Source organism: Asterias amurensis, chromosome 10 (genome assembly GCF_032118995.1).
Source record: "Asterias amurensis chromosome 10, ASM3211899v1".
NCBI lineage: Eukaryota > Metazoa > Echinodermata > Asteroidea > Forcipulatida > Asteriidae > Asterias > Asterias amurensis.
In genome coordinates this window covers 1,088,920-1,113,654 of record NC_092657.1, presented here as the reverse complement: position 1 = coordinate 1,113,654, position 24,735 = coordinate 1,088,920, and the positions used below count along the sequence as shown (strand labels likewise).

General features: G+C 41.2%; 1 protein-coding gene across 2 annotated transcripts; it reads right to left on the bottom strand.

The window, feature by feature from the left end:
- Positions 1 to 594: 594 nt before the first annotated feature.
- Positions 595 to 24,348, bottom strand: LOC139942860 (uncharacterized). 2 transcript variants are annotated; one of them, XM_071939651.1, is made up of 15 exons: positions 24,307 to 24,348; positions 18,394 to 18,496; positions 18,067 to 18,115; positions 17,370 to 17,457; positions 13,222 to 16,968; positions 12,458 to 12,674; positions 11,541 to 11,812; positions 10,741 to 10,890; positions 10,175 to 10,258; positions 8,894 to 9,072; positions 7,819 to 7,967; positions 7,011 to 7,105; positions 6,495 to 6,597; positions 5,339 to 5,481; positions 595 to 4,272 (listed from the first exon to the last, which is right to left on the bottom strand). In XM_071939651.1, exons 3-15 carry the CDS (start codon positions 18,099 to 18,101, stop codon positions 2,911 to 2,913), a joined length of 6,624 nt encoding a protein of 2,207 aa, XP_071795752.1. In that variant the 5' UTR covers positions 18,102 to 18,115; positions 18,394 to 18,496; positions 24,307 to 24,348; the 3' UTR covers positions 595 to 2,910. The 2 variants fall into 2 exon arrangements, with proteins under 2 accessions (XP_071795752.1, XP_071795753.1); XM_071939652.1 differs by having other exon boundaries at positions 8,894 to 9,069.
- Positions 24,349 to 24,735: the final 387 nt, after the last annotated feature.

Here is a 24,735-nt window from a genome sequence, read left to right as displayed (position 1 = left end):
GGTAATCTATTTCCCCTTAGCACAGCTTTTACTTGCTTGACAGCTTTAAGAAGTTTCGTCATGATAAGTATTCCTCAATCTTTTTTACTTAGAAAACTATACACGAATCTGCTGATCATGTACAACCAACTCTTCTTTCGTGAATGTAAACATAACGTTCAAATGGACGCTTGGATGCTGTAGAGGGCGCTCTGTCAAATCCCCACGAACTCTCCGCAATTATTTGCGGGGTTATAATTGAGCCCTCTTTTGACAAAAATAACTTCATGAAAAATGGGTGCTAAATACCGTCAACCAGGGGCCAGTCTTGATGTCACAAAACACCAATGTTTATCTCAAGATGATGTTGCAAATACTTCCTCAGTGGCATCACAATGTCTTGTGACATCACACTTTGCTTAGCAACTAAGATTGATACAAATCTTAAGATCAATCTTAGCTCTTTGTGGAATCAAGCTAGAATTGCTTGGACAGTTTCATAAAAACAGTAATTTCATTCAGTAAACATGAAAGTTATCGTTAACCAAACCAAATCAAATCTCTTAATCGTGAGTAATTTCACAATAGTGTTTCTCTCAAATTGCAAAACTACAGTTTTAAAATTCACAACATTATTTTTTACAGTATTGTCCTGAGAGATTTTATTTACTTACAAGGGCTCACAGCCCTTCACATTTAACAACAGCTTAAAGTATTCATGATTTAGGTTTCATAAATATTTATAAATACTATTTCAATATTCTTCCAGAAAAAAAAGACTCCACAAAAACAAACAACAAAACATACAAACTTATCTCATTTTTTGGTCTTAACTCTAACAACCCATAATTTTCAGTGCTGTTGTGCCGGGAAAACTTTGCTAAGCAAAATGCGACCTTTAAAAGGGCGGCTGGGCCCAATTTCATAAAGCACAAAACGTACCCAGCACAGAAAAGTATTGCTTAACAGAAACAGGTTACCAGCCAAATTAATTACATTAATTTTAAATTGTTGCGACTAGTGCTCCACTAAATTTTTGCTTAGCAAATAAATTGTTCCAAGCAGTTTTTTCTGCGGACAGCTTTATGAAATTCGGCCCTGGCAATGAACATTTTATCTTTGTGAGTCATTTATGTTAAACTGTTTCAACTACGCTAAGCATTTATTGACAACCTTGCAAGATTTTCCCCAGGGCTTGTCTTGTATTAGTTTTACTATAACCCTTGTGTTAAAAAAGACAGTGGCTACAGCTGTGGCTTTGTTGCCATGGTATCATGCATTGAAGCATCATAGGCTACTCTAAGTAACACCCTTAGCAACAGCCGTAGCCACAACCAATTAAGACATGGATTTGTCTCTGTTTTAAAATAAATTCAGCAAACTCCATTTTGGGGCTTGAACACAAATTGTTGGTCATCCATTTTTACTTTTGTTTGTTTGTTTACAAAAGATAAAGCACTGAACAAAGCACATACATTTAACAATCTCCTATCTAAAAGAGAACAGCACAGCATCATATTGGACTATTTCACTTTTCAATGCTTTCTTAAATGGAAGTACAGGCCTGGAATTACACAAAGGTCATGACCTCTATTGCCCCCGGTCTCAGCCTTGGTGCCCCTTCATCCTTTCCAAATAGACTCTTGAGATTTTCAAATGGAAGTCCCCCTTTGCAAAAAGATTTCTGGCCTTGCCCAATCAAAGAAGGCAGTCCAGGCCTGCAAGTACATGTAGGCCTACATTAAAAAAAAAAAAACACACTCAAAAGTAAAAACAATCTTTGACAAGTATGAAGATCTTTGGAACAAACAGCATTAAGGTCGAGTTATAGTCGGTTCGCGATGGTCGGGCGTCGGAAATGTAGATGCGCGATCATAAAAAGACACGGTTTTTAGGCCTCAGTCTTAGGATTGCGCGCAAGATTTCCGTCGCGCGACCATCGCGCGACCGACTATAAACTGGCCTTTACGGTGATGAACTATTTTGATATTATTTTCATATGAGAGGTGTATGATAAATTTGGCCCCTACTTTTAATTTGGCAAATCATTCAGTTTCTAAATCACAAGCATGTGCAAGGAATTATTGCTGTTAACCTTTATATCTCGTGAGCTTTCATTGATTTGAAATACACCAATGCACAAATACTTGTTTTTAGAAAATATTTGAGATAATTTTGGATTGAACAAAGAAAAATTGACTAGAGCAGGAATTGAATTTCAGTCGCACAAAACACACACAAATTCAAGGAAAATTATTTCTGAACACCCCCCTCCCCTCCCTTCACAAAAAGCACAGATATAAAGACACTACAGTGATCATGGCTTAAAGGGAATGTACACGTTTGGTAATTGTCAAAGAACAGTCTTCTCACTTGGTGTATCCCATCATAAGCATAAAATAACAAGCCTGTGAAAATTTGGGATTAATCGGTCATCGAAGTTGCGAGAAAATGATGAAAGAAAAAGCACCCTTGTTGGACGCTTTTATGTGCTTTCAGATAAGAATAAAAGACTTCTAGCTAGAAGTGTTTTATTATTTTAGTGAGAAATTACCTCTTTCTCAAAAACTACTTCAGAGGGAGTCGTTTCCCACAATGTTTTATACTATCAACAGCTCTCAAATGCTCGTTACCAAGTCAGTTTTTAAGTTAATTATTTGTTTAAGTCATTACCAAACGTGTACCTTCCCTTTAATATAAGATATCCCTTCAAGGGACAATAAGAAACTCTCAGAAAAGAAAGTCACAATGAATTCATCTTTCTCCTGGCGAAGCAAACCGTCGTTCTCCTAGCCAGCAAAAATGTCATCATTTGAAAAATAAATAATGAACAATTTTTCTTACTTCAGCAATCAGCAGACAAAGCTATCAAAGTTTGTCATCAAAAAGGAAAATCCCTTCAAGACGAAGAGCAGAAAGAATGAGGCTTTTTTAGAAAAGGATGCTGTTGACGGCAGCTTCTAAATCAGGGTCCGTCTCCGTTTCAGTTTCCTCGGCGACCCCTCCGGTGAAATACTCATCGACAGACTCGCTATCTTCCTCCGCTGGGTTATGGTGTTGAAGCATGCTCAACTCATTCTGGAACTGTGCTACGACGGAACTCTCATCAGGAAGGTCAAAGCTCTCTTGGTCAAAGTTTGCGGGTGTGAGTTCCGAAACAGCAGGGTAGTGTTTCTCGGGGATCGATGAAGAGGTGGAGTCTTCACGAGTACTCTCGTGGAAATCCATTTCAGTTACGCTCTGCTCTTGAACGAGGCTTGGCTCCACCATGCTGGGCAACGGAGCGGGTGGGTAAGAGGATGAGCTTATATCCGTGTGGAAAATATCTGCGTTTTGGTCGGGCAAGAAATTGGCCTGATCGTCGGTGTCGAACGGAAACTCTGTGATGTTGCCGAGGTCATAGTCGATGGAGTTGGAGTGATTTTCAAAATCGAGATCAGTCAGAGCGCCCTGATCGTCAAAACTCATACTGTTGCTTTGGAGTTCTGGAAAGGGTGTGGGCTGGCTGGATTGGATCGGAACTTGTCTGGGTTCGGAGGAGATTACTTGCTGACTTTTGACAAACTGTTTGGCTCCGTTTTGCTCAAGACGCTGAAGATCAAGGATGCTGTTTATCGCACACTCCATCTGTTCCTGTAAGTCTACAACTGAGATGTTGTCATCATCATCATCACCTTCTTGGCTGACACCATCGTTTCCTCGAAGCTCATCTCGCCCTAAGACTGTTTCCTCTTTCGCCTTCAATCCAAACTTCTTCAGGAATTCATCGTGGAAGGACGGTCTTCTCTCCATGATGAAATTCTTCTGATTGGGGGTAAGTTTGGCGACATTGAGACTGATTAACGGTTTTATTTCTACATGTGGTTGCGGCAGAGGTTGGGTGGCCTTGACGGGTAACATTGAATCGGACTCAGCCGTCCGTTTGAGTTTTAACTTGACATGATTCTGGAAAGTACCTCCTTGGGCACCGTCACTCTGTTCCTCGCTTTTAGGTTTGACCAAATAAGCGCTCATGTCGATCTTTCGTTTCTTCGGCGGTAGCCGCGGGGATCCATTCATGGGTTCACTTTTTTGCAAAGTTCCACCGTTCTCGGGGTTTGGTAGGGATTCCCTGTCCAAGCGGCCGTTTACTTTAACGGTGGTCACACCACCCTCTATGTCCACGCTATCCCCAGTGGGAGTGATTTTGGCAGTGACCGACTCGGTTAGGGCGGCTGCCATCTTTGGTGAGAGGAGACTGGGCGGCATCTTGACAGGAGGAGGGGCAACAAGTTCTCGGAGAATTGGATTTTCCTGTGAACAAAATTCAAAAGAAAAATAATTACTCTTGGAACTTCTTCTAAGGATATAATAAATAATTCTTTTGTAACAAAGTAAACTTGACTATAGCAGGAACGTTACACTTGAGGTTAACGACTTTCTACATCACTTGAAATGTATATCTGCAGGGCCCAATTTTATAGCGCTGCTTAAAGCCATTGGACCCTTTCGATACAGAAAAAAAAAATAAAAATTCACAGATTTACAAATAATTTACAGGGTTTACAGAAGATAGTGGTGAAATACTTCTCTTGAAATATTATTCCATGAAATGCTTTACTTTTTGAGAGAACAGTAAAACAATATAAATTCTCGTTAACGAGAATTACGGATTCATTTGAAACACATGTCACGACACGGCGAAACCCGCGGAAACAAGGGTGGGTTTTTCTATTGTTTCCTCCCGACTCCGATGACCATTTGAGCCTAAATTTTCACTGGTTGGTTATTTGATATAACAGTTGTGGTACACGAAGTGTGGGCCTTGGACAATACTGTTTACCGAGAGGGTCCAATGGCTTTAACGGTAATCACATTTTTGCTAACTGTACCAGTCACAGATACTACATGGCAAAAGGTATTTCGGCTGGAAATGTTTTCCGAGTAGGCATATTTTTTGGTTGTGCACAGCTAGTTTTTTGTGCTTAAGCAACTCTATGAAATTGGGCACTGGTCATAACGATGTAATGACGGTCTCTGTGATGGGGAGTTTCTGTTTCATTTATGCGATGGAAATTTTTGCTCTTTCAGGAAAAAATAAAGGCTCCAGGAGATCGGTGAAAAAATCCAGATAAAACCCAAGCCCGATTCTTTATAAGTGTTGTTTGAAGCTTTGCATGGTGTGGAGAAATAAGAAGAAACTATAAATAAATAGTAAACTTGCGAGTACAACCATGTGTAAATCTCTAAGGGTGAGTGTTGGCTCTGAAAAGAGCCGGTTGGGTCTCGAAGTTTAAAACAGTATACTTTGCTCGTCTTCAGGAGAAGATTTTGTATGTTTGATGTCTCTGAGATAGTGGCACCCTTGGGAGTAACTTACCGTTTTAATAGAGACTTTGCTCGTTGCTGTTATTGTTGTTACTGTTGTTCTTGTGGACGGTGTAGACAAGGCTGCTGATGATGATGATGTGTTTACATCACTGGTGGATGAACTCAGAACAGGTGCGACAGTTTCAATTAGCTCTGCAACAGAAATTAAAACCAGGTATGAGTTATGATAATTCATGTAGGCTTCATCCACCACCACTAGTTGATTTCATTTTAATGGCTAATAATAATAAATAATAATAAACAAGATTTATAAAGTGCATTTTACATAGATACAATGCACTGGTATTTAAAGAAAGCTACGGAAAAGTGTTTTTTGGGGCGAGTAGAAGAGAACAGGATGCGTTTTTAATATACTCTTGAAAGTCTAGAGTTGGATGATGTTTCGAATATGATTTGGTAGGGAGTTAGTTCCAGCATCGAGGACCAGCAACTGAGAAGGACCCGGTCCCCTGCCCTTTTGTGAGTGCGAGGGATTGTTAGATTTTGGCTGGAGCAGAGGCCACTCCAGCCAGGTTTGTTGAAGTTGAGAGACTCTGTGATATACTATTAAAGCCGGTTTATAGTCGGTCGCGCGATGGTCGCGCGATGGAAATCTTGCGCGCAATCCTAAGACTGAGGCCTAAAAACCGTGTCTTTTTATGATAGCGCGTCAAGATTTCCATCACGCGACCGACTATAACTCGGCCTTTAAAGTACATCAGAGCGTGCTTTGTGCATGTTCACTGATGTTTTGAAGGTGACGTTGTCCAACTGGTAACCAGTGTAATTGTTGAAGAAGAGTTGAGGGGTGTGGGTATTTGGGTTGTGAGAAAATGATACAATGACTCTCAGAAACGCAAACTTTACCACAATACATAGCCAAGAACCACATTTAGAAAAAGACAATGAAAAATTTTCCAGTTTTAGATGTTGAAGGAAAACTCAAGAGAAAGCAGGGGAAAAGGCACGCAATCTAGTAAGGGACTGAAAACCTAATCCACGTAATGCCCCCGGTGTGATGAATCAGGGTCCTAGAGGTGGATGGCGAGAAAAGATACTACACTAAATTCTTGCTTAGCAAAGGAATTTTCTGCTAAACAACAGTAAATTGGGCCCTCGTAGATACGTTGCTATATAGATGATTTTTATCAATATAAGGAAACTACCTTTGTTTGCAGCGGCAAGTTTCTTGTCAGCCTCCAGTTTATTGCGTTCGTCACTTAGAAACATCCGTTCGATCATCACGACTTCAGCTGAGGGTCTTAACCTCTGCAGGATCAAAAGATGTATTGAGTGTTCATATAAATCAGTAAAAATAATATTCATAAAAATAAAAATTTTGACCTGAGTGGGATTTGAATCAGCAACCCTCAGATTACCCTTCCTGTATTAGTCAGAAGCCATTCATTCATTAACTGCCATATAGCCAGAGATCACAACCCGTATAGCCAGAGATCACAACCAAGTTTACGATACAACCTTAGAAGCAGCAGTCAGATACCCTCTCCATCATATCCAGAATGGTATAGCATTGGAGTACAGTACCAAATCCATCAAATTCCAGTAAAATCAACGGGGCGGATTTTTGAAGATTTGAGGTGGTTTAACTGTATACGTGGGGGGGGTCACATCACACCCGTGACATGACATAAGGGAAAGGACTAAACTTAACCAGTACTCACCATGCTCTCGTTATAGAGTAAGAGTTGGTACTTATTCAGCATTCGTTGTTTCTTCTCCATTAGGACGCTGCATTTGGCTTCAAAAGTCTCATCCGCTAAGGATAAAAGTAACACAACCAAGAAGTCAAACCATGAGCTGCTCAGGGCAACATTGCTTGAGCTAATCAACAAAATGATTAGCTATTTCAAAAGCCAGACTCCTAGTAGACAATACCCTTGCATACATCCTAACGGACTGTAAAGGGGATAACCCTGTTTCAGCTCCAGGAGTAGGTGGCAACGTGCCCCTAGTGACAAATGATTTGGGCCGATAGCCCATATCAATTAAGTGTAGCTCTCACCTTGAAGTGGCCGTCAGGCATTGTGTATTAGGCGATCTCTCATAACATTTTTTTTTGTTTTCAAAACCTGTACACCCATAAATTTACTTTAACTTAGGGTTTCATTTCTCTAAGGGGCAATGTAAGAATTGAGGCCCTTTTGCAATACAAGCTTAATAGACCCTTCCCATGAATTATTATTATTATGTAAATTGCACATAGCGCGTGCGCACTAACATTTTGGCAAAATTAAGGAAACATCGCGCTGTTTTGTACACGGCTAATGGCTGCGTGATGCAGACGTGTTTGCGGGTTTGCTTAATGCACAACTGTATGGTGTTTGCCAACCAATAGGGTCTGTACGCATACGTGAAAGTAATTAGCATAATTCATGGGGAGGGTCCATTGTTTTCAAATCTTGTTTCCTAACTATTCACAATAATCAGAATTCTTACAACAGGGGTAAATAATTCAAAGATAGAACTTACATTTGGCAAGTTGTTCATCGGTCGGCGTATTATCTTGACAAAGATGAAACGGGAGCAGTCTCTTGATTGCTTTACTCGCTACGCAGAAAGATTTCTTGGTGTCGGTCTGTTCCACACTGGATATGTCCGCTGCCAACTGCTTTGCAATTCTGTAAAATAAACCACAGAAAATATTGTGGTTTACAAGGTGCTGTGGTGCAATTTGCTGCCAATCAAACCAGGCACACAGGGGCGAACCTGATCTCTTTACAATAAATGCACTGGGTTAATTTACGTTTGCATTACACAATGTCTATGATCTACTGCTTTTTGTTCCATCCGAAGGACGAAGCAACCATGGTTAAGTGTCTTGCTCAAGGAAACAAGTGTCACAACCGGGACTCGAACCAACAATCTACTAATAAGAAACACGAGGGCCCAGTTTCATAGAACTGCTTCAGCAGAAACTATTGCTGGAACTTTTTCTGCTAAGTAAAATTAAGCAGAATACCAGTCACATGGGCAATTGTATTTTGGCTTATTCTGTTAAGCATATTTTTGTTGTGCTTGGCAATATTTTGTGCTTTTAAAGACAGTGGACACTATTGGTAATTGTCAAAGACCAGTCTTCTCACTTGGTGAGCCTCAACATATGCATTAAAATAACAAACCTGTGAAAATTTGAGCTCAATCGGTCATCGAAGTTGCGAGATAATAATGAAAGAAAAAACATCCTTGTCACACGAAGTTGTGTGCTTTTAGATGGTTGATTTCGAGACCTCAAGTTCTAAACTTGAGGTCTCGAAATCAAATTTGTTGAAAAATACTTCTTTCTCGAAAACTATGCAACTTCAGAGGGAGCCGTTTCTCACAATGTTTTATACTATCAACCTCTCCCCATTACGCATTACCAAGTAAATTTTGATGCTAATAATTATTTTGAGTAATTACCAATAGTGTCCACTGCCTTTAAGCAGCTCTATGAAATTGGGCTCAGAACTTGAGTCCAGTGTTCTTATCAGCTCGGCCATGACATTTCTTGACAGAATCTCACAACCTGGACTTGAACTTACACTCTTTAAGAATTGGTACTTACGGGGTAGGCTTTGGTTTCTTTGGTGACTTGTCTTTTTCTTTCTCCCGTTCTCTGTCTTTATCCTTATCTTTATGTTTAGATTTGTGCTTGTGCTTATCTTTCTCTGGTTTGGGCTGCTCTTTTGGAGGTTCTTTGGTGGCTGACTTGATGGGTAGCGCTGGCTTGATGGCAATCACCTTCTGAAAATGGAAATAGTCATATTTAAAAAGTGGATACAATGAAGGTGTGCGCCAGACGGCAGACCCTTGCGATTTGGTCTCGCTTTACTTGACCGGCGCCTTTAAATGTTTCTCTTTTTCAGTAAAGCGTGCCTTATAAATGCTGTAGTTTATTATTATTTATTATTATAATTATTTATCTTCCAGTACGCGCTAATCCACCAATCAGAAACTACTAGGGGGATAAAAACATATATGCTACGACCTCTGTTTTATATCCTACTTCCTCTGTTTTTATTACACAGTGCGTATTTTGAGTGTCAATGCGTCACGCTCTGTATACGGACAGTGCAAAAATTACATTCTAAACTTTGTGTGCGTGCATGCTGTTCGTCGCGAAATAACGTTCTTAAATTTTAAACTTTGCGCTTTGCACACGAGACTGGAAGATAAATTCGTTATGACACACGCGCTCGTGGAATACGAAAAAATATAGCGCGTCTGCGTCCCATATCCAACGAGGCCGAAGGCATTGCATGGTGAGGTATCAATATATATTTGGTTTTGCAGTACCACCATGTGTGTATCTACTTGCCAGGTAGAGTTTGTTCTTAGAGAGCTGTCTTGCTTTATTCTTCTACCGCGATGTCGAATTATCGGAGAAGTCTCCCGAACATCCGATAAATCTACTCCGCGGTAGCAGAAAAAAGAGAGACAGTTCTCTATTCAAAAAAACTCTACCTGGCAAGTAGATACATACATGGTGCTCCCGCAAAACCAAATATATATATGAATAATTAAAAGTATTTATGAAGCACTTTTACATGGAACAAGAATAAGAAGAAAACTATGGTGTAGTGAATAAGATGTGTTTAAAAAACTTCCTAAAAATAGTAATAGGCGGGGAACCTTGATGCTGGTGGGAATGCTTTTCCAAAGTTTGGGACCGGCTATTGTGAAAGACCTTTGCCAAGGTAAATTGATCTTAAAGGAATGTTAAAAAGAAGTTTGTCTGTAGATGATCCAAGTCCTGCCCTACCCGGTTGATATAAAGTGAGAAGATCAAACAGGTTGTGATAGATTACTGAAACAGGTTGTGATAGATTACTGAATGAAAGTTTACCTTAGCAGCAGTAGCACCTTGCAGTTGTTGATTGCCTTGTGGCTGAGGTTGAACTGCTGATGTGGACTGATTACCAAGTCTAGCCTGCTGGTACAAACACACACTAAATCTTCAATAACTCTTAAAGGTAGGGTCATAGAAAGGTTTTTGTCAAAGAGCAACTGGTTTCCTCTCATTCTTCTTTGATCTTGTGATATGGCTAACTGTATGCAGTTTAGCATGACTGTGTGATTCATTTGAAATGGAATCATGTCAAAATACAGGCGTGTTCCAAGCATCTTTTGAGTCCCAAATAAGCGTTCAAAATTTGTTAACAACATGATCGCAAAGTAGTCACTGTTGGTAGCTAATCAGCGCTGTTTTTTTTTCAGTACATCACTACCTAGGGTGTGTTTCGTGGTCTTAACCAATAACTGTTTGGGTCAATGGCCAGTGATCAACCAACGGCAAGTTCAACCGAAACAGTTATTGGTTATTGAGCGCAAAAAAAGTGCTTCCATGGGGTTAGTGATGAGAGGTATCAATACTGCCCATGGTAGCAAGGCTGTGTGCTGAGGTGTACGTACCTGTGCCTGCATCTTCATAAGAAGAGCCTGTTGGTGTTTGTAGAATTGCTGCTGTTGTTCTGGAGTCATCTTCTTCAGGTTCTCTTGAAGCTGTCTGACGAGGAGCTTCTGCTGAGGGGTGAGGGAAGCGCTACCAGGCTGAGATGCTCCCTGGAATTACATAAGAATTAGAGAGTCAAGATTTATCATCTAATAGAATTTCATCTTCCAAGATACTCATGCCATCGAGCCAAGCCTAACTACGAGTTAATCCCTTACAAGCAGCATCAAGCAACAGATTCCATGCTCTTGAAGACGATCAGAGCAGACTGATTGAAATGTTGAGTTGTTAACCACATGTTCCTTTCAAATTAACACTTGTCATAAAGAGATGTTCACACAGTATTACCACAAACCACACCTGAAGCGCTCCCTGGAAAGTAAAAATGGAGAGTAAAGATTGAATAAACCCCCTTACATTTGATGTCACACTCTTTAACGCAATTTAAAATGAAATTTTTGCCTAACCCTTCCGATCAATACGCGCCGATTGTTTTCATGATGAAGACAATCATATGATGTTGATCTAAACGTTGAGTTGTCAACGTTTTGTATGCTTTGATCGTCTTCAGGAGGACAATCAGAGCATATTGATCAAATCTTTGAGTTGCAAACCACCAGTTCTTCTCACAATCAACACTACACTACAAATTTGTGGACACCTTGTGCCAGGACTCTGAACTGCGTCGGGAAGAGCTGCGTACAGCAATGGAGGACCAACGCATCGACTGAATGAATGAACGAAGGAATGAATAAAATACCTTCAAGGAAGCTTGTATTTGTGCAGCTATTGCTACTGCTGAAGCAAGCTGTTGTGACGGCTGCTGCTGTGATTGTTGCTGTTGTTGCTGTTGCTGCTGCTGCTGCTGTGAACTTGTATTACTGAGTGACTGCGAGAGACTCTGGTTGGTAGATCCAGCTTGGTTTTGACTCAGAATATGTGATGGCGCTGACTGACTGAGGCTTTGAGACTGCTGAGTTGCTGATACTGCAGTAGTTGGTGCTGCAGCTTTTGACTGCTGCTGCTGTAAGTCTGATTAAAAAAGGAAGAAACGTTAATATATGCAATGTACGAATGTTCCTCACTTTCCTACTGTCTAATCATTCAATATCATCCACTGTGGTCTTGATTGATAGATAAACTTTGCCAGCCTGCAATATATCTACACAGTACACCGATGAACATCGGCTATAGACCGTATTGAATATGACGTCACCGTTCAAATATCTACCATACAAGATGGCGTCTGCGAGCGTGTGCATGTGTGTGCATGCTTGTGCCGTAGAAATCAAACCGGGAATGCTGTGTGCTTCTTTGATGTACGCGTGTAGACGCGCATACGGTTTGCCCGACAAGATGGTGACTTTCGTAGCAAAAAGGGGGTTATTCAATACGGTCTATACGGCAGAATTGATTTGAACTGACACTCTCTTACAAAGATATTGACAAAATAGGGAGACCGCAAACGTAGGGCTAGATACCTCAGTTGGTAAGTCCAGCATGTCTGTAAGTCCCAGGTAAATTCCCGCTCTAGTCAATTGACATAACATGCGACTAAAAGCCATAGGTCCCTTGTGTTATATCATGCATTTCAAAGTACTCAGTTTATCGCTAAGAGAAGGTGCTAGCCAAGATGTTTCACAAATACTTCAAAATATAAGAAGCAGTAATTCTTACTTCCAGATGCAAGAAACTGCGCCAGTTGCTGTCTAGCCTGTAGTACAATCTTCTGCTGCAGCGTCTGTAGCTGGGTTAGCATATTCTTCTGGCTGTCTGTGGGGTTAGCCACGGCGGTGATCTGACGGATGTGATTCTGAATGAGTTGAAGCTGCTTCTGAGCCTGGATGCTGATCTGCTGAACGGCTTGCTGGCGGGCGCTGGATGCTTGGTTGGACTGATGAGGGGAAAGACGATTGTAAATCAGTTTGTTTTTTTAAAAGGTTGTACCTTTTAGTAAAATTTTCTTTGTCAAACCAAAATTAGTTTAAATTTGACCAGTCACTTTTTCTTCAAAATAGTTTTCAAAACAATTCTTTTAAAAGTGCATACAAAAAGAAAAACAGCTTGCTGACTGGCAGTGGACGCTTGGTTGGACTGATGGTGGGAAAGACGGAGTAACTCAGTTTGATAGTCAAAAGGGTTGAACCCTTTAGTAATCTTTATTTTGATCAATTGATCCAAAATTGGTTTATATTTATGGTCATTTTTTCCTTATGGCTTAGTACTTGATAAATTAAAGATCTTGTCACACAAGGCAATTTTTACAGGCAACTTGGAGGCAACCAACTGCAGTGTTTGCTACAGGACCACTTTGGTAGCACACAAGTCATTTTTGTGACTTTTTCTTACGATCCCAAATACAAATGTGAACGTTGAAATAAGTTTGACAGGAAGATCATCTTTAAAAAATTAACAAGCTCAAAGAAACTGCTGATGCTTACCATTTGGGTATTTGTAGAAGTTTCCCCCTGCTGCACACCAGGCTGGTGTTGCTGCTGTTGCTGCTGCTGTTGCTGCACTCCTTGACTCTGCATAACACCCTGTCCTTGACTACCCTGAGCTGCGTTTCCCTGTACCTGCTGCAGCCCTTGATTATTAACCTGGGACACCTGTGAGTTTCCTTGCTGTGCCTGCCTTGCAGCAACCGCAGCACCCAACTGGCGCTGTTGCTGCAACTGCTGCTGTACGGTTAATGGCTGTACATTTTGTGTCGTCTGGGTTTGAAAAACATGTCCCTGCGCCGTTTGGAAACTGCTTTGCTGTGGCTGCTGTTGGTTGACAAGCTGTGGTTGGATGCTGTCAATTTGGCCTATGGTTTGATTTGGTTCAGGTTGGATCATGTTGACTTGTTGATTTGTCATGCTACCTTGCAAGACCTGTTGTTGTTGTTGCTGCTGCTGCTGCAGCTGCACTTGATTAGTGTTCTGTTGAATACCAGCACCACCTGCCGCTGTCTGCTGGCCGAGTAACGCTGTGCTGCTCTGCTGCTGCAGAAGCTGTTGCTGTTGCTGTTGCTTCTGTTGGCGCAATCTTGCCAGATGAATTGCAGCGGACCCAAGTCCACTAAAGGTATGTTGTTGAGTTTGAGAGTTAACTCCTTCTTGTGGGGTTGTCTGGAATGCCTGATCTCCTGGGTTAGACTGAGCTACGACCGGCCCACTGATACCCATCACCTGGTCGCTGTTATTGTTTGTGTTAACAAGTTCCAATGTTCCTTGGTTTTGAAGTGATTGGGAGAGGGTACTTGATGATTGTCCTTGGTTGTTTGACTGGTTCAAAGAAGTCTGCTGAAGAGCAGTTGGGTCTTGGGTACTTTGGTTTTGCTGTTGTTGTTGCTGCTGCTGCTGCTGCTGCTGTTGTTGCTGCTGCTGCTGTTGTTGCTGCTGCTGCTGTTGTTGCTGCTGCTGCTGTTGTTGCTGCTGTTTCTGTTGCAGTAGTTTGAGGATGTTGGGATTGGCCTGGATAAACTGCTGCAGTTGCTGTGGGGTTGTGATCTGTTGTCCTTTGCCACTTCGGTTAATAATAGCTTGCAAGGCTTGCCCCATTGTCATTTGTCTAACAGCAGGTTTTGGCAGTTGGGACTGCTGCTGCTGCTGCTGTTGGGGCTGCGGCTGCTGCTGTTGTTGTGGTTGCTGCTGCTGTTGTTGTGGTTGCTGCAGTGTTGACAGCTCCTGTGTAGGCTGAGATGACTGACCCATTTGCAACTGACTAAACTGCTGTTGTGACACTGGGGGGTTCCCCTGTTGAGGCTGCAACCCTTGCTGGCTCAACGAGTGGAGTTGCTGCTGCGACGTGTACGCCAGTTGTGAGCTCTGCATGACCTGCTGAACCGTCTGCTGCGCCTGCTGGTGGTTGCTGCTCAGACCTCCCTGCTGCTGGTCCTGTACTAGTTGTCCACTTTGCAACACCTGCTGCCCTGTTTTTACCTGCTGTGCTGAAAGGTGAGCCTGTTGCTTGGAAATCTGCAGTGCTTGTTGGAGAGCTTGTCCTCCGGATTGGGAAAACTGTCCCGCTTGGAGTTGTTGCTGGTTGGTGTGCGGACCCTGCTGCTGCTGGGCAAGTTGAGATTGTTGAGCTTGTTGAGCTTGTTGAGCTTGCTGCAGCAGTTGCAGTTTCTGCTGCAGCTGTAGCTGCTGTTCACCTTGCGAGGCTAATGCCTGCTGTTTCTCCTGCTGCAGCTTCAACACTTTCTGATACAACTGAAACTGCTGTTGGTCTGCATCGAGCAAGGCCTGCGATTTGGCGTCTTGTTGTTGATTCTGAACGGAAACAGAGCTGTGACTAATCTGATAAGTCGAGTGGGTTACTTGTGGCGTGACTGACAGCTGATTGACTTGTCCACTGGTTTGATGTCCCCCAGCTTGACTGACGGTCATGGTCGGTATACCCTGCGCATTTGGTGTGATCGTCAACTCTCTTTTCAAAGAAACAGATGGTGGGTTGGCTGAATTCAGAATTGACGGGAGTCGCTGTAAGGTTTGGGTTTGTGTTAAATTAGGAGAAGCCCTATCCGCAATGATGGTCTTTGGCGATTCAGCGGCGGGACCTTTCTTCTTCTTGGAGGGACGGCTTGACTTCTTGGCTTTGTCTGTCTGGCCCTCGCAGGGCACAGAAATGACTTCTACATCAGATCCGGACTGAGTTGTTGTGGTTGTGGTAACAGGCTGTGCTTGCGTCATCACGATGATGTTTCCTTGGCTTGTACCGATGGTAATCACCGGATGCACAATCTGAGAAGTTCTGTCCGTTCTGAGGTTGGAAAATACTTGATTCTGAAGGACAACCGTCTGCTGAGGTGCAACGTTCCCTGGTTGTTGAGTAACCTGCTGTGCAATGGTTTTAGGCAAGTTTGACGATTGTCCTGCTATTGTTGGGTTAACAATTTGGTAACTCTGTTGGACATCCTGCTGTCCTGCTGCTAATTGAAGAGGTTGACCTGGTGATTGTTGCTGTACAACTCGATAGCCTTGCTGCTGCTGTTGCTGCTGTGACGAGGCCGCACTCCCTTGCTGTACAACCTGTGTGGGGATTTGGATAATCTGTCCCGACGTCGGGTGTTGTATGAAGCGGAAACTCTGCTGCTGAGTTGTGGTGCTGTTTGAATCTTGTTGGGTTGAAGGCGTAGGTTGCAGCAGTTGGGATACGACTTGTTGCTGCTGTGACTGCTGCTGGTCCTGGCTTGTCGGGATCATGACCGACTGCCCTTGATGTGAGATGATCTGATAGTTCTGTGGGACACCACTCTGGAGGGTTTGCTGCGGAATGGCAATCTGCATCGGTCTGATTGATATCGGAGTCTTTCCCGTGCTGCTTCCAACAGCAGGCTTTGGTTGGATATTAGCATGACCTTTAAGAATCTGTGATTGTGGTGTGCCAATAATAGTCGGCACACCTGGTGCTTTCTGACTTGTCTTACCAGCAGGTGCTTGAAGGACGGTGATCTGTTGACCAGGAGCTCCACCAATAATGATTGGTCCTAAAGTCATGACTCGTCCAGGCTGCAACGCACCACCCTGCTGGATCACTTGACCACTAGGTAGGATTTGAAAAGGCTGACCAGCAGTCTGATTCTGACCCAATGGCTGTGCCTGGGTCATACTCTGCACACTTTGGAGCACTGTTCCCGATAGACTGACCACAGGTTGCACGCCTGCATTTCTGATTAGAGTCGACCCGGGGGCCAGGTAATGAAGAGTACTCCCAGACGTCTGGGCTGGAGAGATTGTCTTGGTGCCCCCAGGAGCGATGCTCACTACAACTTGTCCCTGCCCCAACTTCTGTGTCCCTGGATCGTCAATACTGGACGTTACGCCAGACCCACTGTTCAACGCCTGAAGAGCTTGGGTGGCTGCGTATGGCTTGATCGTCGCTATAGGAATACTACTCGTGCTCGTTGATGTAGGGGTGGTGGTTAGTACATGGGATGAGGATCTCTGTTGCACCTGTACGTATAAAGTCTGTGAACCTGCCCCACTAGGGGTGAACGTGTTTGACCCGCCGGCCAATTGCTGACGAGTGTTAACACCAACTGCAAGCTCGTCACTTTCAGTTGTGCTTGACACAGCATGGCTGTCCTGCGTGGCTATGGTGTTACTTGGCGTTGATAGGAATGGTTGGTGGTTAGTATTCTGAGGCAAGAGTAGGTCCGATGGTGACAGAAGGTGCTGATGGGATGGGTAGTTTATCACCTGCAGGGAAATAAACAAAACAGACTGGTGAACAAGTCTAGTCTGAAATAAACTGTGTATAACAACTTCTGTTCCATGTCAAGAAAGTCAGCTGGGAGGAACATGGTAAAGCTGTTAAGCCTGGTTCATACTTCCTCCCAATGCGAATGCAATATGAATTTTGACGTCATAGAAACATTTTAGCAAGCTTTTGTGCTTTCACAGGCTTTATAAAATTGGGCCTTGCTCAGAACTACAAGGTCATTAGTGCAGCTTGTAAGGGAATCACAATATGGCTTTTGAACAATTTGGAACTCCTGATAAATGGGTTTATTGAGCAAGAGTGGTCTTCAAAGTATTTGGTTGGCGAAAAGAAACATTAATTTTCCAATTAAAACATTTGTTTGTTGATTTTGATTTACCTGTTGGGATTCTGCATCTTCATTGAGAAGGTTTAGTTGTTGTTGTCTCTCCTCGTTCTGCAAGAATTCATCCAGGGCATCAGGGTCTCTACAAAGTATAGAAATAGATCATGACATCATGTTAGACTATAGTCTATAAATACATAATGACATCATGTCAGACCAGTCACTACATTGACATACAGTCTTCATAAAGAACCAGTGCACTGAAAGTGCTACTGTCTGCATTTTGGTCTGCCATTTTGGGAAGCAAAGTGCAAAGATATGATACATTTCTCACCATGCTCACATCACCTAAAATGCACATTGCATTCAAAGCCGTTTCAGAATTGGCAACTAAGATTGTACTGCACTTCACTGCATGAGAACCAATCCATGACAACCTGGTAGCTGGAATCTGCCTCCCAAAATGGCGCAACCAAGATTAGATTCAAAAGAAACAAACGATCTTTGTTAAAAGCTTCTATACCCCAACAACACTGGTAGTTGCAGGGGTTCAAACAACTTCTAGAGTTTGCTTTTGCAAGACGCTTTACTATGTAGTCTATGTGTATGATTCGACTCAAGACTTCATAATGTCTTGCCCAAATTACAGGTTTTATTATGTATTTTACAGTATTCAAGAATGCACCTTTAAGAAAAGAGGCGCTTACTGCTAAGTTTTGGCTTAACAATGGGAACATGATTTAGCACTTACCCAATAACGTCCAGTAAGCAACGACCATCATCCATGGCCTACTGTTGACCTAGAAATGAATAGGTAATAGGTCAAAGGTCAGATTAACAGGTCAGAGGGTCAAATCCATGAAAATGTCAACAGATCACAATGAAAAGTTCAATAGATAAATCGAAAAGCAACAAAAGGCAAGTAAAAGCATTATTAAAAAGAATCTGTATTTCTTGAACTTCTTTAAGATCCAATCTTATTGCTTCGAACTTAGGTTAGGTTTACAGGTACTAAACTTCAATGAAATTGAAAGAATCAAATTTTAAAAACTGACGGCCTGTGTTTTTTTTTACTCACCTTTTTCTTATGATGTGGTTATATTGGTAGAAGCAACATGGTGGAATCTTGTCTTTTCTTGATACAGTAGAATCTTCAGTTTAATGTTACATTAACAAATAATCTGTAAAAAAATAATAATAATATAAATATAATTTCACAATATTTATCAGCACATAATTATTTTTAAAAACATAATAAACGCAGACTGGCACACAGAACTTAATTCTTGAAGGGGGCCCAGCAATTTCCCTCTGGTAAGGGGCAATTCCAAACTATTGAGAAAATGAATGGTTATTTTGGAACCTTGCACAGGGCACCACAGCAAAAGCGCAGGGCACCATGGCAGTTGCTGTGGGTGCCAGGAGTGATTCTGAGGCCTGGACTGACTCTGCACAACCCAAATTCTTGTTTACGTAAATCTTGAACTTTAAACCCATGGAAGTTCCATGTAAGCTTGGGCGATATCGATTTATTTTATTCACGATATATCGCCGACAATATATCGCGATATTCGATATAATCGCGATTAATTAAATTTGACATCTCAGGGTTCGAAATTAGCGGTCGCCCGATTGCCAAATGCGAGTGAAAACAGCGGCAGGGGACTGAAAACCATTTCTCACTAGCCCGCCAGGCGAGTCAAATAATTATTCCTTTTCACATATAAATGAGGGTTCAGTGGCAAAATCCCACAGAAAACTTCTACTAAAGCTTTTAAATTAGTAAGTTTGACAATTCTAGAAACTTGCTAGATTTAATTTTGTCGTGATCGGGACCGGAATTGCTGTCGTTCGTATCAGAAAACACGTACAATCAATTGAAAACACGATGCACAAACCACATGGTGCCGAGTATCCTCACAGTACACGGTTGCCCACTGGTGGTACATCCATGCAGTATGCACAGCACATACACAACGCACACAGTCGTCCAAAGTCCATTCTGACCAAATCTCTGCACGCTGTGATTGGCCGTTGATGGCTGTTAATAAATTCCATATTCATTATGTTCTTGACTAGACTTCAATGCAGTACATGTTCATGAACGGAGTTAAGAATTGCCAAATGTTGTGCATAATGACTGCAGACTGTGCACAATGTACAGCCTTGGACAACCAATAGAGGGCGTTACGGGGCAATTCATTAATTATTTCTCGATGTGCGTTGTTGACTGATCGTTGATTCATGAAGATTTTGTTGCAAACGGAGTTCAAAACATGTTCAAATCAACCGACCCCCTAACCACGAAGTCATTAAAGTTGTTGTTGATGGAAAAGGGATAGTTTAAGGTAAAAATTCAGATATAAAATCCTCAAAAAAAGCAATTTTAAGGGCTTCACTTTCGTGGGTTTTTTTTTTTTTTTTCGTTTTGAAAATTTTGTGTATAATTACATGTGGGCTAGTGAAAAAACCTGCGGGCGATCGCGAATTTTGGTTGACTCGCCCGGCGGGCGATTGAAAAAAAAAGTTAAGGGAAACCCCTGAATCATCAGTCTTCAAACTCCAAGTGAAAGTTGTAGAAGAGACAGTCATAGCATAAGAGAGGTGTTCTAATGACCTATTCTTCTGGTTTTACTCCAAACCTATGGGGTGCAAGATGTCTCAGCTAGCAAATACATCGCGATATTTAATCGATATCGCAATATATCGATATTTCGATTAAAACCAAATCCATCCGATATCGAAATCGTTTCCAAATTAATATCGCGATATTCGATAATATCGTGATATCGCCCAAGCTTAGTTCCATTTTCATATTTGGTTTGATCACTGAAAACACCAGAGGCCTTAAGGCCCGATCACACACGCCTGGATAACGAGAACGAAAACGATAACATTAAAAACGCACGGCCTCGATCGGTTGAATAAACGCGGGCATATTCTGCATGGAGCAATTCAACCAATAGAATGCATTCTCTTTGCGTTGTTATCGTTATCATTTTCGATATCGCTGCAGTGTGACTTGGTCTTCTTCTTTTTTTCTTTTTTTAATTGAGGGGTCAAGGGTCAAAGTTTATTCTGCACAACCCCTAACTGATTTTGTTGGGGTTTAGAAAAGAAACAAACGATCTTTGTTAAAAGCTTCTATACCCCTACAACATACTGGTAGTTGCAGGGGTTCAAACAACTTCTAGTGTTTGCTTTTGCAAGACGCTTTACTATGAAGTCTATATGTGTATGAATCGACACAAGACTTCATAAAGTCTTGCCCAAATTACAGGTTTTAAGTATTCAAGACTTGGCCTTTTTTTTCATTGAGGGGTCAAGGGTCAAGGTCAAAGTTTATTCTGCACAACCCCTAACTGATTTTGTTGGGGATTTTTTAAACAAAATTTTACAAATAATTGAATTTGTTGTACCATCCAAGGGCTTCAATTTAAGCTTATCTTTGTCCGATATTCATTACTGGAGGTACATAAACATCTGTTTGAAAAATCAAGGTCAAAGGTTCAATGACCTATAACTCACAACCCACATGGTCAAGACTACTCAAATTTGAGTTTTACACTTTTCTCAAAGGACTTCAACTTAACACTGGACGGCAGTTATTAGCACCAGGTCAGTAACTGTAGGACCAGACAAATCCGAGAAAACTATGTTCAGTCTGATAAATATATTTTAACTCTGTATAAAAAGAACAGTTTTATCGCATTATGAAAGTATTCATTTTTATCTCATTTGTCTTATTGGGTAATAATACTATTATCCGAAATACAATTATCAAATACATCACAAATGAGATCTGTTTAATTGTGACACTGTGCTGTGTAGGTATACATTTGTACATGTTAATACTTTTCTCATTTGAATTCTTGCTTTTTAACAATTTTCCTTGTCTGGTAAAGACAAAGTTTCACGGTTATACAAGACCTGCAGTCAGGTCTTGTGGGTTGGGTTTTGAACTTCGCTGTGGAAAGGGCACAGACATTCCCCTCTGGTAATGAGCACTTCTATGGGTACAATTTAAATTTGTATTAGCAACACAGCAAAAACACGACCTTGGATTTTCTCTCGTTACTGGCCCGATGCTAAAATCACTTGAGGTCAGGCCAGTGGTCAAGTGCTTAATTTCACCATGGAGATCCATGATTTAACAAAGCACTTAAAGTCATCTTCAGATTATAAGTGTGTCAATATCACCGTAGTGATCTGTATTGCGACATCACACTTTGCATTAAAAGTAATTAAGAATGACTTGCAAGAAGAAGATAACAATAATAATAGTATCGAAGTCTTATATAGCGCACGTATCTACCAACAAGGTACTCAAGGCGCTGAGTACATGTATTACAAACTTTCAGAAAGATAGGTTATTGCAGTGATGAATTATGAGACCTAATTATGAAGCACTTATAAATGTTTACAAGGTGCTACGGCGCATGCAGCAGCCACAACCAGGAACACTGGGGCAAACCCCTTCTCTTTTCGATAAGTGCACTGGGTTCTTTTACATGCGCTACACAACACATGGGACCAACGGGTTTACGTCCCATCCGAAGGACGAAGCAATGGTTTGAAATGTCTTGCTTAAGTGTCATGGCTGGCAAGGTTTTAGCCAGGATTTGGTAAAAGGGTGTCCAAATTTGCTGGAAATTTTAAAACTGGGTGTCCAAATTGTTCACTTACAATAAGTTTACATGTAAATGACAGATGAAACAGGGTGTCCAAATTAAAAACAGGGTGTCCAAAAGACACCCAGACACCCCTCTGGCTAACACTATGATGGCTGGGGATCAATCTTACCTCTTTGAGAAATCGACCCCAAAGTGCATTTCAAGATCTGGTCATGGCATTAAATAATACTTGATTAAGTTCGACCATTGTTTTATTGTCAAATTAGGGAGCGATTTGATTCAGACAATTTGCACAGTCAAACAAATTTACACTGAACATGTTTTTCACACATTAATAATAGCAAAACTATTACACCAACTAATACACAGTATTTTGTTAACATTGATCTATGGGAAATCATTCACTGCACAAACCAATCAATCAAATATCACAGGTGTTCTGTGTGGTTGTTAGGGAACAATTTTCCGACACAGGCTTTGTTCTGACACCCATAGCATATTTTCCTAAACATGGTAAATCATGACGAGTTTTAGGATGATTGGAACTAAGGGGTGTCAGACTAAGGGGTGTCGGAACATAGCAGTGTCGGAATATACGGTTGTCGGAATATAGGGTTGTCGGAAAATAGGGTTGTCGGAAAATGGGTTTTTCCGAATATAGGGGTGTCCGAATATAGGGCTGTAGGAATATAGGGCTGTAGGAATATAGGGCTGTTGGATCGGTACATAGGGGTGACGGAATTAGTCTGAATATAGGGATGTCGGAAAATAGGGGTGTTGGAATATAGAGCAGTCACAGTCTGTTTTGATACTAAACAGGATCGTCTCAAAGATTCATGTTTCATTAATTCATTAATTTAAATAATCAATTTATTCTTCAAGAAATTAAAGTTTTTTGTGAGTAGGGCTATTGAAATTCTTTCAACATAAGTTGAAGTATTGTTGGGGCAACATTTTAGCTTGGAGGAAATGGCTGATTAAGTCTGTCTGAATTTATGTCTGGAATGGAATTCACAAGACGCATGTCTAAAAATGTGTGATGATGAAAGTAAAATTGATCAATAAAATGGATGTTCCAATAACTAATAAACACTCGAGCCTGGGAGATATAGTGTTGATTATTTGGGGTGTTTTTTAGCATGGTCTGGAAAAGGTGATGAATCAACTGCAATTTCTTCACTCATTTACCCCCCAAAAAATTTTTGTTTTAAATGATGAGTACAAAAACAGATATAAATTTCACGAGTGAAGAAGTGGCAGACTCAATCAGGTTTCTTTCTCAACAGTCCAATACTAAGTATCATCACGATTTAAAAACAAGGAAATGGAGTGATTAAAATGACACGAATCTCTGTATTTCTGCAATTTTAACAATTTTTTAGTGGCCCTTTGGTTGGCTGCTTGCACTTTGCATTGCAGGCCCTGTGTGATTTTTCAAGTTTAAATTCAACATTTATAACTTATGGAATCATGATGATTTGTTTTTATCAGGCAGACTGGTGAGGCACTGCTTTGCCAAATGAAGTAGTATATAAAGATTTAACATGTATTCAATTTCCAAGGTACAAATTACAAATTAAATGTGCCGTATTATCTGTGGCACTGACAGTGTAAAATGAGGAAATGTAAACAAAATCTATATCAACCCAACTGCACCAACCAATTCTTCTATTATCAACAATGCTAGACACAACATCAAGTGAACAGGATCAATGAGTAACTCTAACTGTAGTCCTGTACAGAGCAAGTAACAGAAGGTTATTATGTACACACAAAGTGTAAAAATATCTCAAGCACTTTACAGACCAAAGATTGCATTCATGTTCTGCAGTGTGGCCATGGCACACACACACACAAAGCCATACACTTTCGAGTACTAGCACGACATTAAATTGCTCACATCAAATCTACTTTATTTTTAACCCCCGTTTCCTCGAAATAAAACGCGTTTATTAAGCCCACGTACACACAAGCTTCGTCGACCAATTACTAAGACATAAGGGTCGGTTTAGTTTAGGCTTGTAAGGGGAGGAAACAATCAGGGTATGACCAAGCTTGACAAATTATCCAACATACGCAGGATGGAAAGTTACATTTTCGCCCAAGCTAGCCCGGGAATAAACGTAATGCATTGGAGCTCTGTATTTATTATAACAGAGCTGCTATCACAAAAAGCGTCATCGCACGGCAATCTTTGAGGCCCAATCCTCACTCTCCGCGCAACAAAAATCGCAACGAAAATCGCATTTCTGGAAATGAGAAGGGTTAAATTGTAGTTTTAGAGTAGTTGTGAGCTCTGTTTGGCCCTGTTTTCCCTGTAAATTTTATCAGAAAATAATATTCACAATCGCACTCACCGCCGAGGTAGTCAGCATCCAGCGTATAATAGCATATATTTTAATAACAAAGAATGTTATTGGCCAATGGTGACGGCATACTCTCATTAGCATACTGACTTGGCCAATCAGAAAATTTGGTTTAGCGGATACGAGTTGGTTATTTTCAATCGGATTTGGGGTTTCATGGTCTTCACGCAGGGACTGTAGTTTCGCAATATGGGGCGGATTCTATTTTTGACGTGACAAAAGTCACGGCCACATTAGAGTCCAGAAAAGACAAAAACTTACAGAAACACTCACAAAAATACAAAAAAATCATTCTAGGGTAACAGTATCTGCAAGAAAGGTATTTGAATTAATTTCAAGAGCTGATTCCTGCAGATAACCTTTTTTATAAATATTTGTTTAGATGACGTAAACAAATCATTGTCTAAAAGGTCAGTGATT

Bases quoted from the DNA above. Each gene is read 5' to 3' on its own strand.
- LOC139942860 (XM_071939651.1), bottom strand. From the start codon at position 18,101: ATGGATGATGGTCGTTGCTTACTGGACGTTATTGG. The intron at 16,969-17,369 runs GTAAATCAAAAT...ATTTCCCTGCAG, and splicing joins AAGATGCAGAATCCCAACAG to GTGATAAACTACCCATCCCA. The intron at 11,813-12,457 runs GTAAGAATTACT...TTTTTTAATCAG, and splicing joins GCAGTTTCTTGCATCTGGAA to ACTTACAGCAGCAGCAGTCA.